This window comes from Protomyctophum bolini (genome assembly GCF_963924005.1).
Source record: "Protomyctophum bolini genome assembly, chromosome: 8".
Taxonomy (NCBI): Eukaryota; Metazoa; Chordata; class Actinopteri; order Myctophiformes; family Myctophidae; genus Protomyctophum; species Protomyctophum bolini.
The window spans coordinates 37133109-37156433 of NC_137869.1; the positions used below are offsets into that span (position 1 = coordinate 37133109).

General features: G+C 43.5%; 1 protein-coding gene across 3 annotated transcripts in view; it reads right to left on the minus strand.

The window, feature by feature from the left end:
- Positions 1–366: 366 nt before the first annotated feature.
- ect2 (epithelial cell transforming 2) overlaps positions 367–23325 on the minus strand; it is a 46464-nt gene continuing 23505 nt past the window's right edge. For all 3 annotated transcript variants that reach the window (XM_080771117.1, XM_080771118.1, XM_080771116.1), the window contains 10 exons: positions 22073–22183; positions 21221–21317; positions 20383–20464; positions 19478–19556; positions 17976–18095; positions 14006–14144; positions 12507–12661; positions 11034–11141; positions 8694–8822; positions 367–1858 (listed from right to left, as the gene is read on the minus strand). In XM_080771117.1, coding sequence (XP_080627243.1) covers positions 1769–1858; positions 8694–8822; positions 11034–11141; positions 12507–12661; positions 14006–14144; positions 17976–18095; positions 19478–19556; positions 20383–20464; positions 21221–21317; positions 22073–22183 — 1110 coding nt within the window. In that variant the 3' untranslated portion in view covers positions 367–1768. The remainder of the gene's footprint in view (positions 1859–8693; positions 8823–11033; positions 11142–12506; positions 12662–14005; positions 14145–17975; positions 18096–19477; positions 19557–20382; positions 20465–21220; positions 21318–22072; positions 22184–23325) is intronic.

The following is a 23325-nucleotide window of genomic DNA, read 5'->3' on the forward strand; positions in this document are numbered from 1 at the left end:
TTAGCTTGCACCACATGCTGTATATATATATATTCCATGATAGCGTTCTCCCAAAGGCTGGTGTTAAGAGTCAGTTTGAGTAACAGTTTCTGATATGGGAGATAATGAAAAATTAATTCCTGAAGATGATCCTAGTGATCAAAATGTTGAATTAAGCAATATTATATTGCTTGTGTGGTTATGTGTGGTTTAACGTGATTATTGCCACGACAGTGATGCGGTCAGGAACGAGACGTAAAGCATATACAAGTGTGATATATATATATATATATAGCGAGATGTGTAACTTAGTAAAATACAATTTCATCCATAACAGAAGTGACAATATAAGAAATGGGTAAAAACATTATTCATCTTTGAGGTGCATTTATTAAAAGAAACTCCATGCAATAACGGGCAATTGGACATGACAGATGACAGACAAAAAGATATGTACATAAATACTGTAGCACAAAAATAAAAACAAATTAAAACATTTATTCCAGAGAATAAAGAATAAATATGCACTGTGATGCAGCTTAAACTAACAAAACGAACCCTACGGCCAAACAGAAAGACAGGAGAGAGAACATAAAGAGTGATATAAGACCATGGGTAGCTTTGTGTCACATCACCATCTCTAGCTAAACCTACATAAAACACAACAGGAGCTTTATAAAAGCTGAAACAAGAGATTAATTTGATTAATTTTAATTAGGAGAAAGTAAGTAAACCACTAAAATATATTATAAAATGTCAGTGAATATAATAATATACCCTCGCTAATTATTCTTGAGACGGTTAATAATTAAAACAAAAAGGCAAGGAACATTCAAGGCCAACATCGTAAATATATTCATATGTACACAGCAGAGCATCCTTCATTTGTTTAAGGAATAAACTTTGAATTGTACTTTAACTCCATTTTGTCTGACCAAAGCCTGGGTGAGCTGGCAAACCTTTTGAAATGACAATTCAATAAACTGGAAAACATTTGAGCAGAGGAGTGGAATATCTTCAAACACATGTCATACATGTTTTTTTTCTCTCATGTGAGAAATTAAGAGTACCAGAGTACAAGAAACGTGGTAGACATACATTCCAGTTGCTGCATTCCTTCAACAAAGACGAGCGCATCCTTCAATTTTATGTTGCATAAGATAAATTAACAGTACAGTGCAGTACCATTGCAGTGGGCTTGGCAAATGACTAAGCAGGAAAAACGTAGTGTGTTCATTTAACTCAATTCAAATAAAAAAAGGACCATTTGAACACCGAAAAGAGTTAAATTATCACTCAGGAATTTACCAAGTAGTGAAACGACAGTGGCACACCAGTTAAGACGTGGTCCATGTTTGAGACATGCTCCAAGTTGCCTATTAAAAGACAAAGATTAATAGATATTTTCCCTTCCACGTCACGGACAGCAAAGACAAATATGGACTAAGCCTCACATGATATGGGCTTAGATCTGACGTGCAACCATCATGTTTTGAGAGCTAAAACATGACCTCTCTGACACAGTCCAATATCAGCTTGACGCGACTTCCTTCAGTGCATTATTCCAGTATGGCCTAATGTCAGTTTGCCATAATTATCCGGATGTGGCTTCAACATACAGTACAGTACAGGCTAAATGATAATTTGCTATATCATACCGATATGGCTAGCTTCAATGCAATATTCTTATTCTAGTGTTCTGAGATTTTGCAAATCGACTGCAGTCCAGAGAAGCATGTACGATCCTGGCTGTCCTGCCCACTGCTGCTTGTCCACAGCAGTGAGGAGATCAGTAAAGATGGGTGGTGGATCGGCTGAATGTGTGGTACTTCCTCTCAAACATGGACGGTAAATTGACCATAGATGGTGAATGGATGGCCTGAATAAAATAGAGGGTGATAGAAGGAACAGTATAGAGGGGGTAAAGGAGAGGAAAAAAACAAAGGTAAACAAATAAGTAAATAGAATAAAGTAATTCTGAACCACCAGAAACTGTAGTTAGTATGTGATCGAGGTATTGAAAGAATCAAAAGATGTGAAAGAGGTTGACTCAGCCATGTGACGGTCCCACAACATATCTTGACTTTTCCAAGGTGAGCTTTTAAAAGCCTGTGCGAGATTGATTGTCAAGTAGGCTTCCCAGCAGACTGTCGAGTGTGCGTGAGAGGATGTGAGCATGAGCAATTTGTGAACACAAGGCCATTTTATGTGCTCCAGTCTTATTTTAATTAAGCAGCACGGCCTGGCCACACACGCACAGCCTCTGTGCTTTCAGAGCCAAACCTCCGCTGTGAACGAATCAAGAGAGTGCAACCTGTCTCAGGACAATTGCACTTGTACACAGCGGTTCTTTCTAAGAGACAGAAGCACTTTCTTTCTGCCCTCTGTTCTTGTTTTGGTTTGATTAATGAAATCCACTGAAAGGATCCTACACAAACTGTAATGGATATTTTAGAATGCCAACTACCGGTATATTATTCTGTATTTGTCAATGTCATTCAATGTGAGTCAGACACTCCTGCAGCTGTCAAACAGCTGACCTGACTTCCCCATGCTTACGGTCACTATGTCAGTGAATGTGTACTTGGTGTAACTATTTGTGTGTCGCCCTTATCTTTAGAATATATCCTTGTATGAACATTTAGTATAGCATCTCTGTTAACAGTTTGACGGCCGCCAATTGTTTAATCCAGGGTTCCACCGTGCGTAAAACGCTATACCCGACATTTGTTTAATGCGTTTAATTCGCCGTTTTTAAATAATTAAAAAGAAACGGCAGATTTATCTGGGACCTGGTGACGAGGCCGTCAGGTTATGACGACGAAACAGGAAATCAAGTCAACCTCTGGGCTGCTAGGGCTTCTAGGAAATTGAGCCCAATGCAAGTGGACGGGCCGTTTGTTTAGACTACAACTTGCTCTGCTCTGTGGTTTTGTATCGCATTGTCGGATTTTCGTGGTTGAAAGCTGCAAATACTTCAGCGTATGCTCTAAAGGTAATAAAACAATCTCGTCAGCGTGGAATATTTGATTAAATGGGTGGGCGGGTAAAGCGTTTTAATGCCGTCAAACTGTGGACTATAAGAACCCCTGAGAACAGGGTCGGGGAGCCTTGTGCCCGGAGGGGCTGCCGGAATAGGCAAGGAGGATTGTTCCTATGATCCGTTTCTTCTGCCTTCAACCTGAATGGACATTAAAATATCTCAGTAAGGCTACAGACTACAGAGATAATGTGAGGAGTGCTCTGTGAATGAGCAGATTAACACTGCGGATTTCCCTGGGAGGAGGTACAGGGTAAAGGGCAGCGCCGCAGCGCTGGTCAAAATGCTAAACATATGACCCTCATTACACACACTTGCCATAACAAGGCATGCTTGCTAATGCATGTTTGCTCATTCCAGCGTTTGTCTTTTAGAGAGTACTCCAGTGGCATTCTTTCTCTCAACACTAAAAGCTACACTCCTACGTCTACCTACCACGTTGTGTGGTTGTGGTGCAAATTAAGATCGGCCGGTCACAATGCTGTCACTGCATCCTTCCAGCATCAGCTTTATATGAGCTGTACATCAGACTTAAGTGACAGTCATTGCGGCAATGGTAGGTGACTGAGACCAACCGTGTCTCTCTGGGAAGCTGTGAAAGGCAGAGAACTTCAGCTCCGTGACCGTCACAAAGTAGATCGTGTCCGTTTTGACCAATAAAGTAAAGATGCTTTCGCTGGTGCCAGGACCAAATGCTGAAGGCTGTAGGCCTTGCCACCAGCAGAGATATCACTCATGGAAAGGCAGCCCATCCACACAAGGTGTACTCCTGCTTCTATTACAGCAGTGGAGGAGTCAGCCCATGCAGGGTGTCAGCTGGGTTCCTGGATAAAGTGCAAGGCTGACAGCTGAATGTTCATCCAGTCAGCCCCCCCCCCCCCCCCCCCTCCCCCTCGACACCCCTGCAGTGACAACAGTTAAGCCAAACATTATGCAGGTGGCCTAACACACCGAGTAAGGCGGTGACGCTGGAGAGACAACTGTTTTCGAGTGCAAGCCAAATACGATGACTTGGCTATGAAGTGACAAGAGCGAGTGTGGCATGTGTAACAGTGTGTGCCCGTCATGGCTGACTTCAGAGGACCCACGGGCCAGTGCCTCTGTAAGGCAGTGGTGAACAGCCATGTTCCTGGAGTTACACGGCCCTGCATGTTTTCGCCATCTCCCTGCTCCAACATGGCTGTTATTACCGCGTCATCAAGCCATTGACGAGCTTCAGCTGCTTGAAAATGAGGTAAAGGGGCTCGTTACAACGTAGCGCTGTGTGCCAATGGTTACAGGTACACTACATACTAGAGTAGAGTTGTTTAGCTGCTTTCCTAATTTGTGCACAGGACATCCCCTGCTTCCCAGCAAAGCTCGTCATTGTCAGAATCAGGAAAATGAATTGCTTGCATCATGTCAGACAGGGCAGGTTTAGGATTCAATCATTTTGGGAATGGTCAAATGGCTGATGTGTATATGGAGCATAGTTGTTGTAAGCGGTTAAGACGACAGATAACCATTAGTTAACCACAAACCCACACCCAAGACTAAGTGAGAAGCCAACTGCAGTTAAAAGGGGGCCTCAACAGGGAAGTGCACTTTAATAAAGCAGACAGTGACATTTTGGAGTTTAGTTTTGACAGTATTCTACACCAAAAATGTCAGAATGGGGGAAGTACAATAAATGACTAAAAAGCTAAAACATACATTGGTCCATTAAAATGTCTTGACATTCATAGTACCATACCATATGGAATGGTCAGAGGTACCTGTGCAGCACATTTTCCACCAGTAGCTTTAAGCACTTGGCAAAGATACAATGAGATCTTCAAAATGTCAAGGTATGCCCTTTATTACAATTATCCAGGGGAAAACCATGTGGTCAAAGACCTCCCAGGTGCAAAAAAGACTAGGCAGTGCACTCTAGTATTAACAGCAACCACCAACACCTTGTGGATACCCAGCCACCACTTGGTTTATACAAACGGCATAAACTTGACCTGTTCCAAATCAAGCCTTGAAATCTCCACCATAGAGTAATCTCAACTAACTAGACCCAACATGTTTTAATAAGCCTGGGATCAGTAGCAAGATTATACTGTACATTAATAATTTGGTTTGAGAATTTACACTGCTCTATTATTGCGATGGTTTAAGGATTTGATTTGGAACTAGCGAGTGCACCTAGGTGATGGCTACCATACAAAGTGGATTAGAACTTTACATGACTAAAATCTAATACCAAGCAATTCAAAGCTCAATTTGATATTTTAGTACTGTGGAGAGATTGGATCATGTAAATATTCTTTGTCCTTCCATAATACATTTTAGACTGTACTTTGTATCGGATGTTAGTTCATGTTTAGCACTCTGAATTGCTATAGCCAATAGATTTTATTTTTATTTCAATCAGTGCACTCCCAGTTGAACGTTGCTCATATTAAAGATATGCTCACGTCAGAATCCTGGCATGAGGCTGAGCTTCGCTGAGTGGCCTAGAGTCTAGTCTCCCTGCGGGGACTGGCCGGAGCTTTCTTGACAGGCTCAAAGCTCACTACAGGGATGCTTATCCCAGACGACTGTCTGCCCTTCGAGGAAGTAAAACTCTTGGGAGGAGGGTGGAGAAACAAGCTCTGGAGGGGTGGCGTGTTAGGGTGGAGAAGCGCTGTAGAAGATGGGAGTCTGAGGCTTACACTGGCAGAATGCATCGATTTTGGGCGAGGGTTGGCGGAGGTGGGGTTGGCCAGGTTACGGACGTAAGCTGTGTGATTGGGATGGGATGAAAAGGTAGCTGGTTGTTGGGCAGCAGGGGCTCTGGTACTACTGGGTCTGGGTGAATGGAGAATGGACTTGGGATGATCTGAGCTGGTGATAGATGAGTGATAGATGGAACGAGGGCGATGACCTGGTGACCTGGCATGGTCAGGTGTGGGGCTGTGGCGAGGGCCAGGACTGAGCATGGGGTTTGGGGACGGGCTGTCAGGGCCACGTTTACTGTGGCTAGGGCCAGGACTAAGCACAGGGTTTGGGGACGGGCTGTCAGGGGCACGTTTACAGACAGGGATCCTGGCTCTGACAGGAGGATGGTCCAAAGAGTTAGAGCGCTGCACCGCAGCACTGCTCTTGGTAGAATCATTCAGACTGAAGGTAGAGGCGGAGCGGGACATGATCTGGATTATGGAACAATAGATGCACACACACAAACACAGAGGGTACAGACATGTCATGAAGAGATGCACACACACACAAACACAGAGGGTACAGACATGTCATGAAGAGATGCACACACAAACACAGAGGGTACAGACATGTCATGGAGAGATGCACACACAAACACAGAGGGTACAGACATGTCATGAAGAGATGCACACACAAACACAGAGGGTACAGACATGTCATGAAGAGATGCACACACACAAACACAGAGGGTACAGACATGTCATGAAGAGATGCACACACAAACACAGAGGGTACAGACATGTCATGAAGCGATGCACACACACACACAAACACAGAGGGTACAGACATGTCATGAAGGGATGCACACACACAAACACAGAGGGTACAGACATGTCATGAAGAGATGCACACACACACACAAACAGAGGGTACAGACATGTCATGAAGAGATGCACACACACAAACACAGAGGGTACAGACATGTCATGAAGAGATGCGCACACACACACACACACACACACACACACACACAAACACAGAGGGTACAGACATGTCATGAAGAGATGCACACACAAACACAGCTTAAATGGTAAATGGTGCATTTATATTAGCGCCTTTATCCAAGGCGCTTTACATACTGTAGACTGTGCATTATATTCACAAATTCACAGTTCACACACACATTCATACAGCGATGGCGGCGGAAACCATGCAAGGCACCAACCAGCACATCAGGAGCAATTAGGGGTTCAGTGTCTTGCTCAAGGACACTTCGACACCAACTCTGGGGGAGCCCACAGGGTTCGAACTGGCAACCTTGCGGTTACCATCCAGCCACTCTACCCCTGAGCCACCGCCGCCCATCAGCTTAGATAGGGAATGCTCAAGAAGAAAATATATATCATTCTGGCAACCTGAAAAGAGGGAGGTTATGAAATAACTATTTTGAACATGATCATGATCAAGTGGACCTGTACAGTATTATGCTCTTTAACTGTCCCTCGTACAGGTTCTTATTATCGTACATTTGTGTGTTGTACAGAGACAGTCAGGTTACGGCTTCAAGTTTACATTAAATACGTTATTTCAACGTTATGGTTGAACAATCAATAATGAAAACAGTAATTATAGGCCTACTCTTGTATTCCCCTGAACTGCTGCAATTGAAATAGTCGATTTAATTTAGTCGAACACAAAAGAGCAGTGTAATCATTGTAGCCTGCCCTATGCAAGTCAACCAAGACAATAAAAATGACCTCATGCCATCACCACCATTTTAAGACATTACTCTCCAACCACCGGGCCAGTAAACCGGTAAATCTAATTAATTTAGCCTCTTAAAAAGAAGCTCCATGTTTGAGTGTTTCGTGGTAGTTAGAAATGATTAACTAATGCTTTGATGGAACGTGTGGATATACGCATACATAATGCACACGCAACCTAGATGTGGAATATTTTGGCAATATTGCACATTAACAGAAACGGGGATTGAATTAGCACTGAACACTGGCCTACACACAAGGCAAAATGGCCTACACACAGACAGCACAACTTGACATTTAGGATGTATTAGGGGGAAAGGTCAATTCAAAGCTGACTCACTTGTTTGTACGCATCATAACGCATGACTCATGAATCCACTCCAACAAAACAGTGGCAAAAAAAACGACGACAAACAGAACTAAGGGCCGATTCATACTCCTATTTTACTGCTGTTTCGGCGCTGTAGTGACGAAATTATTTCGGCTTGTCAGAAATTTTCAGTAGCACCGAAGAGCCGACTTAAGGACGGTTAAACCCCCCCCCCCCCCCCCCGAACCTCAATTGACGTCACATTGTAGGCTGTAGCCGAACAGTCTTTTATTCTGCTCTAAGGCCCCTAACTACATTGTTTGCCCAGCCTCATGGAACGCCAAAAGCTGCTTTCAACCAAACACATTTAAAACGTATGAAAAGCACTCGTCCATGGACTGATGCAGGGATCAATGGCTGGATGAGATTCAAGGGGATAAAAGGGACGGATGGGACAGAAAGGAAATGAAGACGGATGACGGGCAGATGGATCAACTAGCTTGCATTAATATGCACCTTATTGTTTCCAAATTCACAGCCAGATGGCCATGAGGGCCTCAGCGGTATATATTGATTGACGGGTGAACAAACAACTGAATTAGATTCTGTTCTAACAGGAGGAAAGAAAGTCAGCCACCATCTTGTCATATTATCATTTCGTAAAAAAATAAAAACCTTTAGCAAGGTGAGGAAAAAAAAGAAATGATTAGAAGATTATAACACGATGCCATAACAGGACCCCGGACGTTCTGTGTCAAGCGGATCTATGATAATCGGAAAGATGGATTTGTTCGTTTGTTAAACTACGTAGAGACTTATCTACGTATTTCAAGTTGATCAAATATGCTGCCTATATGTCAGATCGTGTTATTTTCAGTTACACAGACCGTTAACAAAGACAGATTACTTATTGAGAGAAAAAAATGAAATACTCAACGGTCAAAGTGGCGCTGCTGCCCACGCGGTGTTCAGACGTCAGCCTTGGGCTGTCTGGCGTGCTACCGGCCATGAACGCTCTCTGGAGAACCCGCTTCGGAGTCTTTGTGAAAGAGAACGCCCTCGTCACCTAGGAAGTAGAGCACACACACACACACACACTGTGAAAGAGAACACCCTCAAGTGTACAAATGGAACCAAATTTGGAGCCATTTGGTTCCATTTGTACACTCTCAGAGTTAAATTAACAGTGGTTTTACAATATAAATTGGGGGTCCCAGTCCCAGAGATAGAAATTACATTAAATGGGGGTCTGTAGACTAATGCCTTTAAATTAAACGGGTTGAAAAACACTGGTAGAGCTGTCAAAATCTTCTCTTATGGGGGGTCCCTGGCTGGGATATCTTTTTTTCAAATGGGGGTCCGCGGGCTCATCAGTGTCAATTTTGGGTTCCTTGACATGAAAAAGTTTGGGAACCGCTGACCTAGGAAGTAGAACACACACACACACCAGTCACCACTAGAGTAAGTCTATCACTAAGTAGTCTAGGAAAATTGGCCTCAGATCCTGTGCAGCAGTGGCGTGGCCCAGTGCGTTGCGTTTCAAATGAAATGCGAATCAAAAGACAGGGGCGGGTTCCACATGGAGTGGGCGCTACATATAAATAAGACGGAAGGGAAACAATTGCTCCTTGAGCGGTGGTGGCCTACTACAATTCAATTTGGAATTGGATTCCCTTCGGACTATTTTCATGGTATGCACAGTGCTTCAGACCGGAAAGGGGAGTGTCCGCTCAGATTCTGAGCGCAACGTACTTCCCTCACAGGGATACGTTCCTTTTTTCCCAGAAGTTCCTTTTTTCTCGCCCGCCTAGTGGCGAAAAATAAAACTTCTGGGAACTCAGATTAATCAATAAGAGCTTTGGCTTTGAAATTGTACCATTTTCCAAATGTACTTTGGCAAAGTACATTTAGCATTTCAAAAAGGTTCCAACTTTCCAATAGGCAAGCAAGTTCATTGGTATGGCATATATATATCTCACACATAATAACTTGCATTGCAACTGCTGCAGCTACGGCCAGCACTTCACAATTCTAGTTACCGCACTGTGCTTATTTACAAAAACATATCACTTCGTGTTGTTATACTGTACTGCTGCATATTCTGCATGACTGTCATTATTATCTTCGGACACAGGCCGAAGATAATAACGGCCGTTCTGATGTGTATAATATGCGAGATTGCTAACAACAGTCCTACTAGTATTTAACCCATTTAGGCCGGACGTCGTCAAAATTCTGACAGTTTTCTGAAAAACCTTGTTTCTGTAACATTTCATGTCAAGGACCCCAAAAACTACATGTAATTGGCCTCCGCCCCCCATCTAAAAATATGTTGTTCCAGGGACCTCCCCAGAAGCAAAGATTTGAGTTAAAATGTTCACTCTGTAATAATTATATATTCAAAGATTTGAGGCACATTTTCACGATTTTTCAAAAATAGCAGACCTACAGTACAAGCTCGTAGCGCGGAACTCGGTGCCGCACTAAGAGCTTGTAGATCTGCTATTTTTCAACAGCTAAAGAGGGGAGCTAAAAACACCAAGAGGGGTTCCCGCCCAAAAATGGGTTAAACTACTTATGGGAGACAACTCTGATATTATCATGTATTACTTGTGTTTGTGTCTATTCGGCTCTGCCAGCCAGCGGTGTACAGTCAAAATTAAAAACATTAACATTGCTGTTATTCTGTATATATCAGCAGTGCAGCACTCATAGAATGCCTCTTGTCCAACCTTTTATTTAACCAGAACTCTTCTCCCCTCTTCTAAATATAGTATAGCCGCAACATTTCTACACCGTTTTTCCCCTCACCATTTAGTAATTATGCCAATTATTGCCTCCCCACAGCTGTTGTACTCTAGCTACTGGCTCCCTGCCATGCAACGACCCCCCATTGGGTCGACGTTGCATCTCCGCGCTACTTGACACTGACAGCAGGTGACTGCCTGCCCATAGGAGTATGGACAGCAAACAAAGACCCCCCGCCCGCCCTTCCCAGCTTCCCTCCTCCATACACAGCCAATTGTGTTTTGTGTATTTCAAATGTTTGAAGGCAGCATAATCCGTATAATATCGGAATCGGTCAGAATGGGTATCGGCAGATCGTGCACCCCTAATTCAAACCGCTAGACTCCGTGGTGGTGGTGGTGGGCGTGACCCAGAGAACAAGCATTTTGAGCGATGAACACTGTAATGCTGACAGGTTGTAAAGAGATAAAGCACTGATTTGGCTCTAGCCTCCATCCGACTCCGACTGGCCCAACAGTTAGTTAGTTACCTTCTTGGAAGTCTTCTTGATGGCTCGGGAGGCTTTGCTCAAGGTGCTGTCCATATCCTTGGTGCTCACCTGCAGAGAGTCAGGATCCGTGCACTGGATAATGTCCTCCTGGGTTTGAACGAACACAAAGGAATACAATCATATACATGTGATCAGTCTTTATCAGCATAAGTATTGAATTCAATTCACATAGAAATAAATCAGCAGTTTGCTTTAGGAGAGATGTATTGTAGGGGATGTACAGTACACGTACTGTATATATACACACACACACAGTCTTTATTCCCTGCTCTCTAGCCTTCCCCTCCTCTCTGCAGTCAGTCCACTATTAACAAGCAGGGTCCTGACTCCTTGGTATTCACAGTGCAGCACTGACCCAGTGAAAACGGCATTAGGATTGCAGCTGTGTGCTGCCTGGCAGACCAGAGGCCAACATCGCCCCCTGCTGCCGACTCTACAGAGTACAACTGGTGGCCCAGTCGCTCACCTCCAGATCCTCTAGGCTGATGACGATCATGCTGCTCTTTAATTATGAACAGAATTATACGCGTCGGTCGAGACCACTCAATTACTGCTAAGCTCAGCCGGCCAATTACAACTTGGCTACCATAACTCTACGCCCACACACCCCCATCCTTTTTCCCTCAAGCCTCCACTCATTGACTTGGACTGGTCGGATTTAGAGGCAGCTCCAGTGCTACACGTGGCTAGGCTTCTTAATTCACTCCCAGGGAACTATTTTGTAATGAGACCTTCCCTGGGCTCAGGGAATGTGTGCCTTTGTAGTTGCTTTTTTTTTTTTTTTGGAAAGGTCTAAAACCGACGAAGGGTTACGAAGGGACCAAGGCCATACTTTTCTAGGAGGGCAGAATAATGCGTTCACTTATGCAACATTATGTTTCGTTTTGTTTGTGATTATATTGCTCCCACTTCCTACAGTAGTCCTACTTGGTACCATAGTATGCTCACATTCAGTAATATATTGAACACATACAATAGAAATTAAACATTTCCATTGTACTACTTTCCACTTTGATTTGTTTCCATCTAATAACACGAGACATACCTCACGGATATGCAGTAAACAAGCATTTATTTTAACACATTCTAGACAGGAACCCCTTTTGGTGTTTTAAGCATTATGTTATACTTTAGCTATTGAAAAATAGCAGATCTACAAGCTCATAGCGCAGCACAGAGCTACAAGCTTGTAGATCTGCTATTTTTGAAAATGTGTCGCAAATCTTTGAATATATATTATTTCAGAGTGAACGTTTTTAACTCAAATCTTTGCTTCCGGGGGGCCTGGAACGACATATTGGGGTTCGCGGCCAAATACAGATAATTCTGGGGGTCCTTGCCATGAAAAGGGTCGAGCACCGCCGACATAGAAACATGGGTTTTTCAGAAAACCGTTAAGATTTAGAATGGTCCTCAGGTCTAAGTGGGTTAAAGTGTGTATGAACCACTCACAGCGTCGGCCCTGCAGATGGTGTTGGCGACGCAGCGAGAGAGCGAGCGCAGCCAGGTGCTCTTGACCGTCTCCTCCGCGGTCAGCTGGAAGCTCACCAGCATGTTCTCCTGCTCGGTGGGAGGACGCACCAGCAGCGCAAACGCATTCACACAGTCTGGAGAATAGAGCAGAGAGAGCACAACAACACAGCTCATTTAACTCCCCAAGATTGCACATTTGGTTCCATTTTACCGTGCAGACACCACAATAGATAGAGAGAGATGCACAGGGGAAGCGGGTGGGAGGGAGGTGAGAGGGATAAAGAAAGAGATTGAGGGAGCGACAAAACCAGATGAAAACTGTGGTGCCAAGTGTGAGAGGGAAAAGCACAACATAAAGGATTAAAACAGGGAGAAAAGAAAGACTTGTTGGACAGTGAGAACACAGAGATGAGAAACAGAGGGACGCCAGCAGACGGAGACAGTCCATTGTTGTTTTTGTAATACAGTCTGTACAGAGATATAAAACGTTAAGCATCCCAAACATAAACATCTCTCTTCTGTCTCTGATAACACACTGTGCTTGCCATATTGGATTATTGTGTTCGCAAGAGGCTCCTTTCCCTGTGTGTATGTGTTACCGAGAGAGAGAGAGAGTGTGTGTGTGTGTGTGTGTGTGTGTGTGTGTGTGTGTGTGTGTGTGGGGGGGGGGGGATAGAGTAAGAATAAAAACGTCTGCACACCAATTTCAGCTGCCAATAACAAGTAAAGATTATTGGGAGATGAAATTGGTGTGCAGACCTTTCTATTCTTACACTGTTTGTGTGTTCCAAACACCCAGAGTGAACATTGACAGGGCGTGTTTGTCCCTGTCAAAGAGCTGGAGGTGCTGCAAACAGACAGTCACTGTTAACTGTGTCAGACACACACACACACACACCGCCCTCACTTGAAAACATGCATGCCCTCATGCGGTTATGAAGATGACTACCATCTGTGGGGGTGAGAGGTAGGTGTGTGTGCGTGCGAGTACGTTTGGGGTGTTGATTAAATGTTTGTGTATAGTCTGTGCGTGTGGTCTGTGCCTATGCGTGTCTGGGTCTGTGCCTGTGTGTTGTCTGTGTGTGTGGTTTGTGCCTGTACGGTCTGTCTGTGCGTGCGTTTGTGGTCTGTGCCTGTGTGTGGTCTGTGCCTGTGTGTGGTCTGTGCCTGTGTGTGGTCTGTGCCTGTGTGTGGTCTGTGCCTGTGTGTGGTCTGTGCCTGTGTGTGGTCTGTGCCTGTGTGTGGTCTGTGCCTGTGTGTAGTCTGTGCCTGTGTGTAGTCTGTGCCTGTGTGTAGTCTGTGCCTGTATGTAGTCTGTGCCTGTGTGTGTGCCTGTGTGTAGTCTGTGCCTGTGTGTAGTCTGTGTGTAGTCTGTGCCTGTATGTAGTCTGTGCCTGTGTGTGTGTGCCTGTGTGTAGTCTGTGCCTGTGTGTGGGCAGTCTGTGCCTATGCGTGTGGTCTGTGCGTTGTTGGTTTACCTTCGGTGTCCTGCAGGTCCAGTACTCTCCGGATCTGAGACAGAGGCCACAGTGCAATGTGTTTGAGGTGGGCTGGGGGTCTCGTCTGCCCCACTGGACTCTTAAACGTATTCAGCACCTTGTGACGTTTCCTGGCAATCTGCGCAGAAGCACAAACATGGATGGAGACGTCATGGTTCAGCTATAATATAGACACAGGAACATTACAAGTGCAAACAATAATCTAAGCACTAACTTCCAGGACTCCTAGGACTCGTTATCCTTACACAGTAAAACAGTCATTGTCAATTTAACGATTAAAACAATCTGCATTTAGAGTGTGTCCAACACTACTTTTGCAAAAACAGCTTATTATCTGGGCTCATCATAACGAGGTTTATATTTAATCTCTTAATTAGCCATGCGTGCCTTTTAGACACAACATGAATAAAGCCAATCAAGATGTGCCAGGTATATTGTTATTGGAACGGCGGAGGAGGAGAATCCAATGGATCTGCTCATGTGTGAAGGAACGAGCTACAGGAGGTGAAGCAGGGGTGGGAGGAGAAGTTCACCATTGTGTTCTTATACTAGGGACAGTCTTTAAAATTATAACTAATTAAACAAGGTTTAATTTGGGGGGAGGGGGGCGGGACGCACAACAGTAAGCATGATCGGTCTGTGTCTTAACCCATTCTGAACGGGAACCCATTTTGGGTGTTAGCATCATGTTATGCTTTAGCTATTGAAAAATAGCAGATCTACAAGCTCATAGCGCGCCACCGAGTGGCGCGCTACGAGCTTGTAGGTCTGCTATTTTTGAAAAATCGAAGAACGACTGACATTTTTAGAATCTGATCTCAGGTCAGAATGGGTTAATCAGACCAGCGTGTGTCCAGTGGAAACCTCGTATGAATCTGATCTCAGGTCAGAATGGGTTAACAGTAAGGCAGAGCGACATGCAAGTCTCAAGCGACCAATACGTGCTATTTCACTGTGTTTGGGTGAGACCGGGTTGCTCAAGCACACACACACACACACACACACCTCTCTGAGTTAGACCTACACTGAGGACACTATGAAGGAGAGATTTGTAGGAATTCAAAATGTACAAAGAAGTATATAAATGAAACATTACGTTGGCTCAGGCAGGGCACTGAAGTTGTGCGTGCATCAGCCCTGTTGACCCCCGTTTGACAGCTTATCAGCTGATCGTACTCGCCGACTCTCATTTACCAATTACCTTCAAATAAGTCAATGTATTTTCAAGCTGACACACTCACTCTGCTAATCACTCAAGTTACTGAAGTGGTATTAAGTTGCTGCAAATTCCCTCCACCGCCCCCAACCTCCTCTTGAGGTTATTGATTCACAGATGTGTGCAGGCTTTCTTTGAATTTAATGTATATGTGTGTGTGCGTGGGGGGACAATCTTCTCAACTGGCACAAGAAGCCCTGAAGTGCTTTTCATGGCCTCTTGGCTTCCTAAAGAAATGCACAATCTTAATATTACACCAACATCTCTTGCATGTTCCACAGCATATTCCTGTAGAAACATTTGCTAATGCTGCCTAAACCTAAATCCATTGATTGTCTTTGTTTTTTTTTAAAGACACTTTATGGGTGAAATGGCCCTTTAATGGTGGCCAATTACCTCATTCCTCATTCATGTAGAAATATTGGCACCACTCTTCCTACCGGGGTGTGTGTGTGTGTGTGTGTGTGTGTGTGTGTGTGTGTGTGTTCAGACTGTTCACATTCTGAGCTTGTAAATCTGCTATTTTCGGTGTACAACACCATGATATAGTGACGCATAAAGCATTACTTGGCATCGAATCAATGGAGTCTTCACAAGTGAAAGATCCCACTCATTAACGTCAGGATAATTAGCGTGTGCGCCGTGTGTTGTGTCTGAACGCTGAACCGTTATAAGTTAAAGACACACATACCATTGTTTATTGATAAAGTAGGTTAACCCATTCTGGGCGGGAACCCCTTTTGGTGTTTTAAAGCATTTGTTATACTTTAGCTATTGGAAAATAGCACCAAGTGCCTGTGTTTATGTTTTTAATAAACATTTCCATGGGAAAAGATGAGAATCGTCATCTCAATTCTTGTGGAGGAAAATCAAGATTCAAGAATTGTGTAGCACTAATAACGTGTGGATATGGCATGCCCTTCGTTTGCGACAGTGTGTATGTGTGTGCATGTGTGTGCGCGTTCCGTCCATGTGCCACACAGATAGAGCTCATTAGGAGGGGACACTGATGCTCCTGAATCATCCTCCAACCCCATCTCTTTCTTGAATGCTTATCCTGTTCCAATGCCAGCCTTTTGCTAATTAAGACGTACACAAACACACAACCTGTGTCAGCAACGACAAATTGTCCACATAAATTATTCACACTTTCTCTCTCTAACAAAGCCGTCGCCGCTGGATTTCCCCCTTTTAAAAGCATTTCAAGTCACCGAGATATTTATACTGAGCGAGTGGCAGAGGCAAACGAGGAGTGTTTAATGAAGTTTAGCCTTCTGGCTACATAGAATCGATTTTTAACACTTTGAGGGCTTTACTGTATATTAATTTATGAGGTATACCGATGCTGCCGGGATTGTTTAATTACCTTTGCGCCTTTGATCCATGAAAATCCGCTTGAAAACACACAAAAGCCACTTCCGTGATCCGGGTCACAGACAAAGAGCAAAGTGAGCTAAGATGGCCCCTACACCCTCGATCACTTTGCATTGGACTCAGTTTCCCAGAAGCCCTTGCAAGCCGGCGGTTGGTTGATTTCCGGTTACGTCATCATAACGCGTCCGCCTCGCCACCAGGTCCGTGACAAACACCAAAACACCAATATTTATTTAAAATTATTACAAAACGGCGAATTAAACACATAAAACAAAAAGCGGGTTTAGCGTATTACGCAGAGGGAGAACATGGATTAAATAGCTTCGTACACGGGTTATGCCGTTAAACTGTTAAGGTAGGTTAAGTGATATTCTTACTTCTTAGGTTTTAAAGTAACAAAGTTTTTTTGTTAAAAGGTTAATGAATATATGATAGTAATCATTGCTATAGTGTAGTGCTGCACGATTCTTTTCCGAATATTCAATCTCCATTTTCACGATTCTCATTTTTCCATGAAAATAATAATAAACACACGAGTAACTACTAACTAAAATGAATTGGACAGCCAACTAGTGCTTCACGATTCTTCACTAAATAAGATTGCATGGGTGTCTGTCTGAATCTAGATATTTTTTTTATTAATTGTGCAGCACTACTATAGTGTCTGTTCAATAACAGGGGTCTCTGCACTGTCTCTCCAGCTCTTTATAAATAATACAAACAGAAAATACTTTTTCCAGGTAGGCGACAACATTTCAGCCAATCAGGAGAAATTTGCCATATATATCAGCTTAATGTTTAGAGTGTTCGAGTTCCAATTTTGTCTGCTCATTTCTTCACTTACAATTCCACTTGTTTAATCTGTATCCTCCTGACTGAGTTCTCTATTCCTGTTTGGATAAAATTGGTATCCAGACCTGAAAATGCATTTTCTGTTCAATAAAAAGCTGGGGAGACATGGAGACTCACAATATAGAAGCTTTTTAACACTTAACACAAGCTTTTTAGAAAATCACTTACCCTACCTTTAACATAATTTAACCTACTCGGGAACATTATTCTAGAGAGGGAACACAGAATGGAGGTTACACCGATGAGGAAACAATCTGCAGGGTTTTTTATCCTCACTAGAGGTTGGGCTCACATCTAGACAGAGTCTATGTCACACTGCTCACACTGTTTATTTTCGGGGAATTCTAAACCCTCGCACGGCAGTGGGAAAATTGCTAGAGAGCAGTGGATGGATGGGTGTCCGCCTGTCCGGCAGGGCGTCAGTGAGAGAAATTTGGTCAACAAACATTGTCTTTATACACTTTATTTTAGCACCACTGTCCGTATGTGTGTTTGTGTTACCGTTACCTCAAGGCAGTCGTTGAACAGGAAGAGTGTAACTTGTTCTCCGCGGTCACACAGCTGGTCTCCCAAAGCGATGGTCTCCACACGGCACACCAGACTGCGATGAGAGGACAGCAGGTTGGCCTGCAGAAGAGAGAGAGAGAGAGAGTACATGGAATAAAAGCTGAATAAAATGTCATGACTGAAGGTTTCATGATGGATGTTTAGGTATTATCATTCTGAGCCAACCGGTTGAGGAAATCAGTTTGAGGCTTTTATGGCATTTCTGACACCATGACCGTAGGTTGCATTTACTACCAGTAAGACGCGCAAACGCGGGAAGCGAACGCAGCTGAGACCCTGCAGATCATGTCTTTCTGTCTGTGTGTCTGTCTGTCCCGCTGTTACTGTATATGTGGACCTGGACCCTTTTGTGCCGATATATGGAGCTGATGATGCAACACACTCCATATTTGGACGTATAGCGGGACAGACAGACAGACAGACACACACACACACACACACAGACAGACATGATCTGCTAGGTCTCATAGTAAGTGCTCACTGCGTTCGCAATTAAAACCTGCATCTCCCATCTGTTAGTCACGCCTCGTGACATCACACCTCCATATATGGTCACGCCTCGTGACATCACACCTCCATATATGGTCATGCTTCATGGCATCACGCCACCATATATGATCACACCTAATGACATCACACCTCCATATATGGTCACGCCTCATGGCATCATGCCACCATACTGTATATGATAACGCCTCGTGACATCACACCTCCATATATGGTCACTCATCTAACCCTGGATAACCATACATGGAGAAGACTGGATCATCACCTAGATCTGCATATATGGAGCCGGCCAGCAACTCTACATCTGACCTCAAACCTCAAAACCTTAGGCCTTAGATCTCCATATATGGAGCTGACCTGTTGTGACATTCCGTATGTTGATTCTTCCCCACCCGTCCTTCCTGTTCCAACACGCTCTATATATGGCCAGTACAGAATTCATTCCATATGTTGACCCCATTCCAAAGCACCAGCAGTCTGCCGTCACCCAGGCGGATACATGCACTTCTCAGTCAGTCACAGGGACTAACCTCCAATTCAACCCTTGATAAACAGATTCTCTTAAAAGCATCTAAAAACAGCAGTGCTCCAGAAAGAGTGTTTTCATGACAAAGTGCATCGTTGTTTACTTGTACGTTGGTCAACTTGCTTTCAGTCAAAGGATTTATTTAGAAGGAAAGAAATAACGCTTATTTTTGCAGAAAATAATGGAGGGGGACTTCAATATGGAACTTACAGAATATTGAAAATAAAGTTTCTCTATGTGGATGCAACTGCCTGTCAGACAAGAAGCAAAGTCTGTGAGCTTGGCCATGGCTATTTGCTCTCGAGTCTCCTGGAGTGAATGCTGCTTGACCTCAACTGGCTTAGAATTGCCCATATATGAATAGCCCAAACAATGTATACTCCAACAATCCAATAATGTTCTAACTTACAGGAACGCCGTCTACTTCATACACCACATCAAAGAACTGCTTCTGGCCTTCTGTCATCCTCCTGGCCTCATTGATGTGGCTGGGGAAAGAGAAAAGAAAATTAGGATGGAAGTGATGAAGTAAATATCACACCCGTGTGAAGTGAGGGGCGCTAATATTAAAGCCACTCAGTGGTTCCCAAAGTGGGGTCCAGGCACCCCCAGGGGTCCTTGGGAGAGTTCCAGGGGGTCCCCAGCTAAATGATAGTTTGGAACCAAATGGATCCTATAGAGAGAAATGCTATTTAAATGGGGTCATGACTAATGCATGTCAAACTGGGGGTCCTTGAAATTAAACGGGTTGAGAATCACTGCTAGAGCCGTAAAAATGTTCTTATATGGGGGTCCCTGGCATGTCTTTTCAAATGGGGGTCCGCGGGCTAATTAGTATCAATTTGGGGGTACTTGACATGAAAAAGTGCCAATCAAAGTGAATGTACTGGTCAATCACTGCGTGTCTTTTACGGGACTTGGCAAAACACAACTGTTTATTAGAAGCAAATAAACTATTGCCAAAAATAAATCTTAAAACTAAACTTCTGTGACACAACATTCATTCATATTTCACACATTTGTAGTGGGTGTTCTCCTCCGACTTTGCTGCCGTTTGGTGGAAATGCATTCTGGGATACTCGATTGTCCCAGGTTCACTTAAGTCACCTCCCAACGCAACAAATATACATCCATTCCAGGCATTTGGACTGAACTTGGCTAGATGCAAACTTTTGAAATAGTAATAGACAGTACTTCGCCTGTCACCGATGACATTTTCAGAGTACTCAAGTACAGTTATTGAGAAATGGCCATAGTAATAAATAACGCTAAACCATCAGCCAAGGCATCACAGATACGGTCACGGTAACTTACGTCAAGACTTCTTTGAGGGCATCGATGGCTTTCTCCAAAGATATCTTGTCTGGGTTGTCATCCGATGTGTGCTTTTTTATGTCTAATGTCGTGACGAGGGAGGGGGCAGATGAAGAGAGTGTAAGAGCAAAGGAGAGAGAAAGAAAGATGTGGTGAAGGAGGAAGAGAATAAAATTGAGTGGAGAAGTCAATAAAAGGAACAGATGAAGAGAGATTTTCTTATGACTGAATAATCAAAAGCCCACAAAATACTATAAATAAATATAATCGACAGAGCGCTGCAGCTTGCACGATGGGAAACAACCGATAGCGGGGTTAGGGCAAACGATCAATGGAGTTTTGCACCAGAGAAATGATAGGCCTCATTCACAATTATTCTTAACCACTTTTCAACCCATCTTCAATTATTGGTTGAAAAGTGGTCCTTTAAGAATAAAAAAATTGATGTTTTCTTACTTGAGATTCATTATTGGTTATGAACAGAATCTTCTGTGCGCACTAAAGAGCACTCTTACGCACATTTGACTGCCGACATGATGCAAAAATAATTGGATGCTGGGTTTTCTTCAATTCTACAGCTGTATAATATAGAAGTTTATAATAATTGTATCCTTTATAATATGTTTTAATACAGTTATCATTAGAGTTATCAACGGGTCGGAAATGTACGCACGCACTTAAAGAACATGTCATGCATCTCACTGGACTTTTCTTAGGAAATGTCTTGCGCACAATATTCTGCTCAACAAAAGGTTTGGATGTGTATGGTTACTTGTAAAATTATGGATGCATCTTTCTGTTAAGTCAGAAAAGAAAAGAAGGATTTTGTCTGTTTTACCATTGAGCAAGAGGTTCAAGCTCGGCAATCTCTGTACGGGTCTAATAAGAAGCTCGACTAAGGACTGTCTGCCACACTCCGGCTTGCTCTGGTTTATCTAGAAGGAGAAAAAGAGGGAGAGAAAGAGAACGGTGATACAAACACTGTGGCGGTGGATGATGATAACTAAGGCATGAAATTGCCACCAGCCAGATAATAGCTTTCCCCGTCAGTCAACTCCCTCTACTATGTTGGCTGGTAGTCAACCGGTGTTCAGACGATCATACAGCTGAACTGAATGGTTCGGAACTTTACGCCTTGTTCACTGGATTGAGATCCTAATAGTCTGCGAAGCCAGATGATCAAATATCTAAATCTACTGATATGTCGTCTGGTGACATCAAATTCAGTGAATGGGCTAAAAGTAGCTGTAAATCTATTTGGAAATTACAAAAATAACAGCTTCACAGAACCAATGAAAGACGCTGGGACAGAACTATTTCCCTTAGTATAATGTAGACTTGGGGTGATGTAAGTGCCATTGCTTGGCTTGAAGGCTTCAGAAGATTTGGGCTATATATTGTATGGACTGGCATAAATGTATGGTCTTTTTTACTCTAAATGTATGGCCATTGGACACGATTAACTTGTGTTGGAGAAAACTAATGCAATGTTTTGCTGATAAACTCCTTGTGTTGGCAAACATCCGTTTAAAGTGGCATAAGGGGGTGTAGATACTAGATAATGACGAGTGAACCGTTCTGTGAAAATGTTACCATGCTTGTCAAACACATGCATCAAACACATGCAGTTGTGCGGCTTGTGCCTTGTGCTCACGCATGCACACACATATACAGTACGTTCACATCCTACCTTGAGGAAAGCGTGGAAGCGTGGCTTCTGTCTTTCACACCTGACAATGGTTTCCTTGCTCGCTTCAAAAAAGTTAACAAAGGCCGGGTAACACCTGACCAGGTCTTTGGACTGGGGAGGAGAGAGAGAGAGAGAGTCAGTCAGAAGGAGAAAAGTGGGTTTCTTTTATGTGGTCCTCTGCACAGGAAAGGGATATCTAATCTTATACTTCCTAAAAGAGCGAGTTCACAGTCATCTGTTTTTGAATGAGGTCGTATCTTTTCTTATTCAGCCTAGCCCATCACTGGCCAGAAGAGACTAATCTTAGCCCACAGAGCATAGCAGTAACATTGTGAGGGTTAGAGACTCCGTTCCCTGTGTAGCTCAGTGAGAAGAGTGCCATATTCTACCTCCTGAGTTACATAATTGCACGTGATTTTGCCAGGTTTAGTTTTCTCTTTACATTTCGACTTAGGCCCGACGTCGAAATTATAAAAAAAGGTCTTCTAAATCCTGACAGTTTTCTGAAATACCTATGTTTCTATATCAGTGGTTCTCAAAATATTTATTGTCAAGGACCCCCAGAATTATCTGTATTTGGCCACTATTTTTCAAAAATAGCAGACCTACAAGCTCGTAGCGCGGCACTCATAATATGAGTGCCAATATTATTGGAATAACGTGTTCCTTCCACGCGCTACGTCCAACCAAGGAAACTCCCCCCCTGTCAGGTGTAAAGGAGCGACTTGGACACTCAGGCATGAAAGAAGCATGAGTTCAAGTCCGTTGCTCTCACCATGTCCCCCATATATGGGGACTAGGTTGGCGGAGGGTGTCTAGAGCCCAGGATCACATTAGATCATTCACACAGGGGTGAAAAATGGGTTACAAAATCGTGGGATAAAAGAAAAGCTAGAAGCAAAAGAGTTGGCTAAAAAAGGACTCATTAGTACGTCAACTGTCACATCACAGGCTCTGAACCACGTAAACAATAGCATCCATATTCTTGGCATGTCATAACAGATTGTATAAAAATAGCACATGTATAATGCATTGCATGCAACACATGGTGAGCTTGTAGATATAGATATATAATATAGCTATATTTTCAGCAAATAATTCTGGGTTTATGGAGAGAGAAGTACTACCGTAGCAGACAACCCGCAGCACTCCAGGTTCAAACAAAATCCTTAAAGGTGCAAGGCTCGAAAATATAAGGCCAGCACTCATTATATTGACTTTATTTACCTCCGAGACTGAAAACGTACATGTTT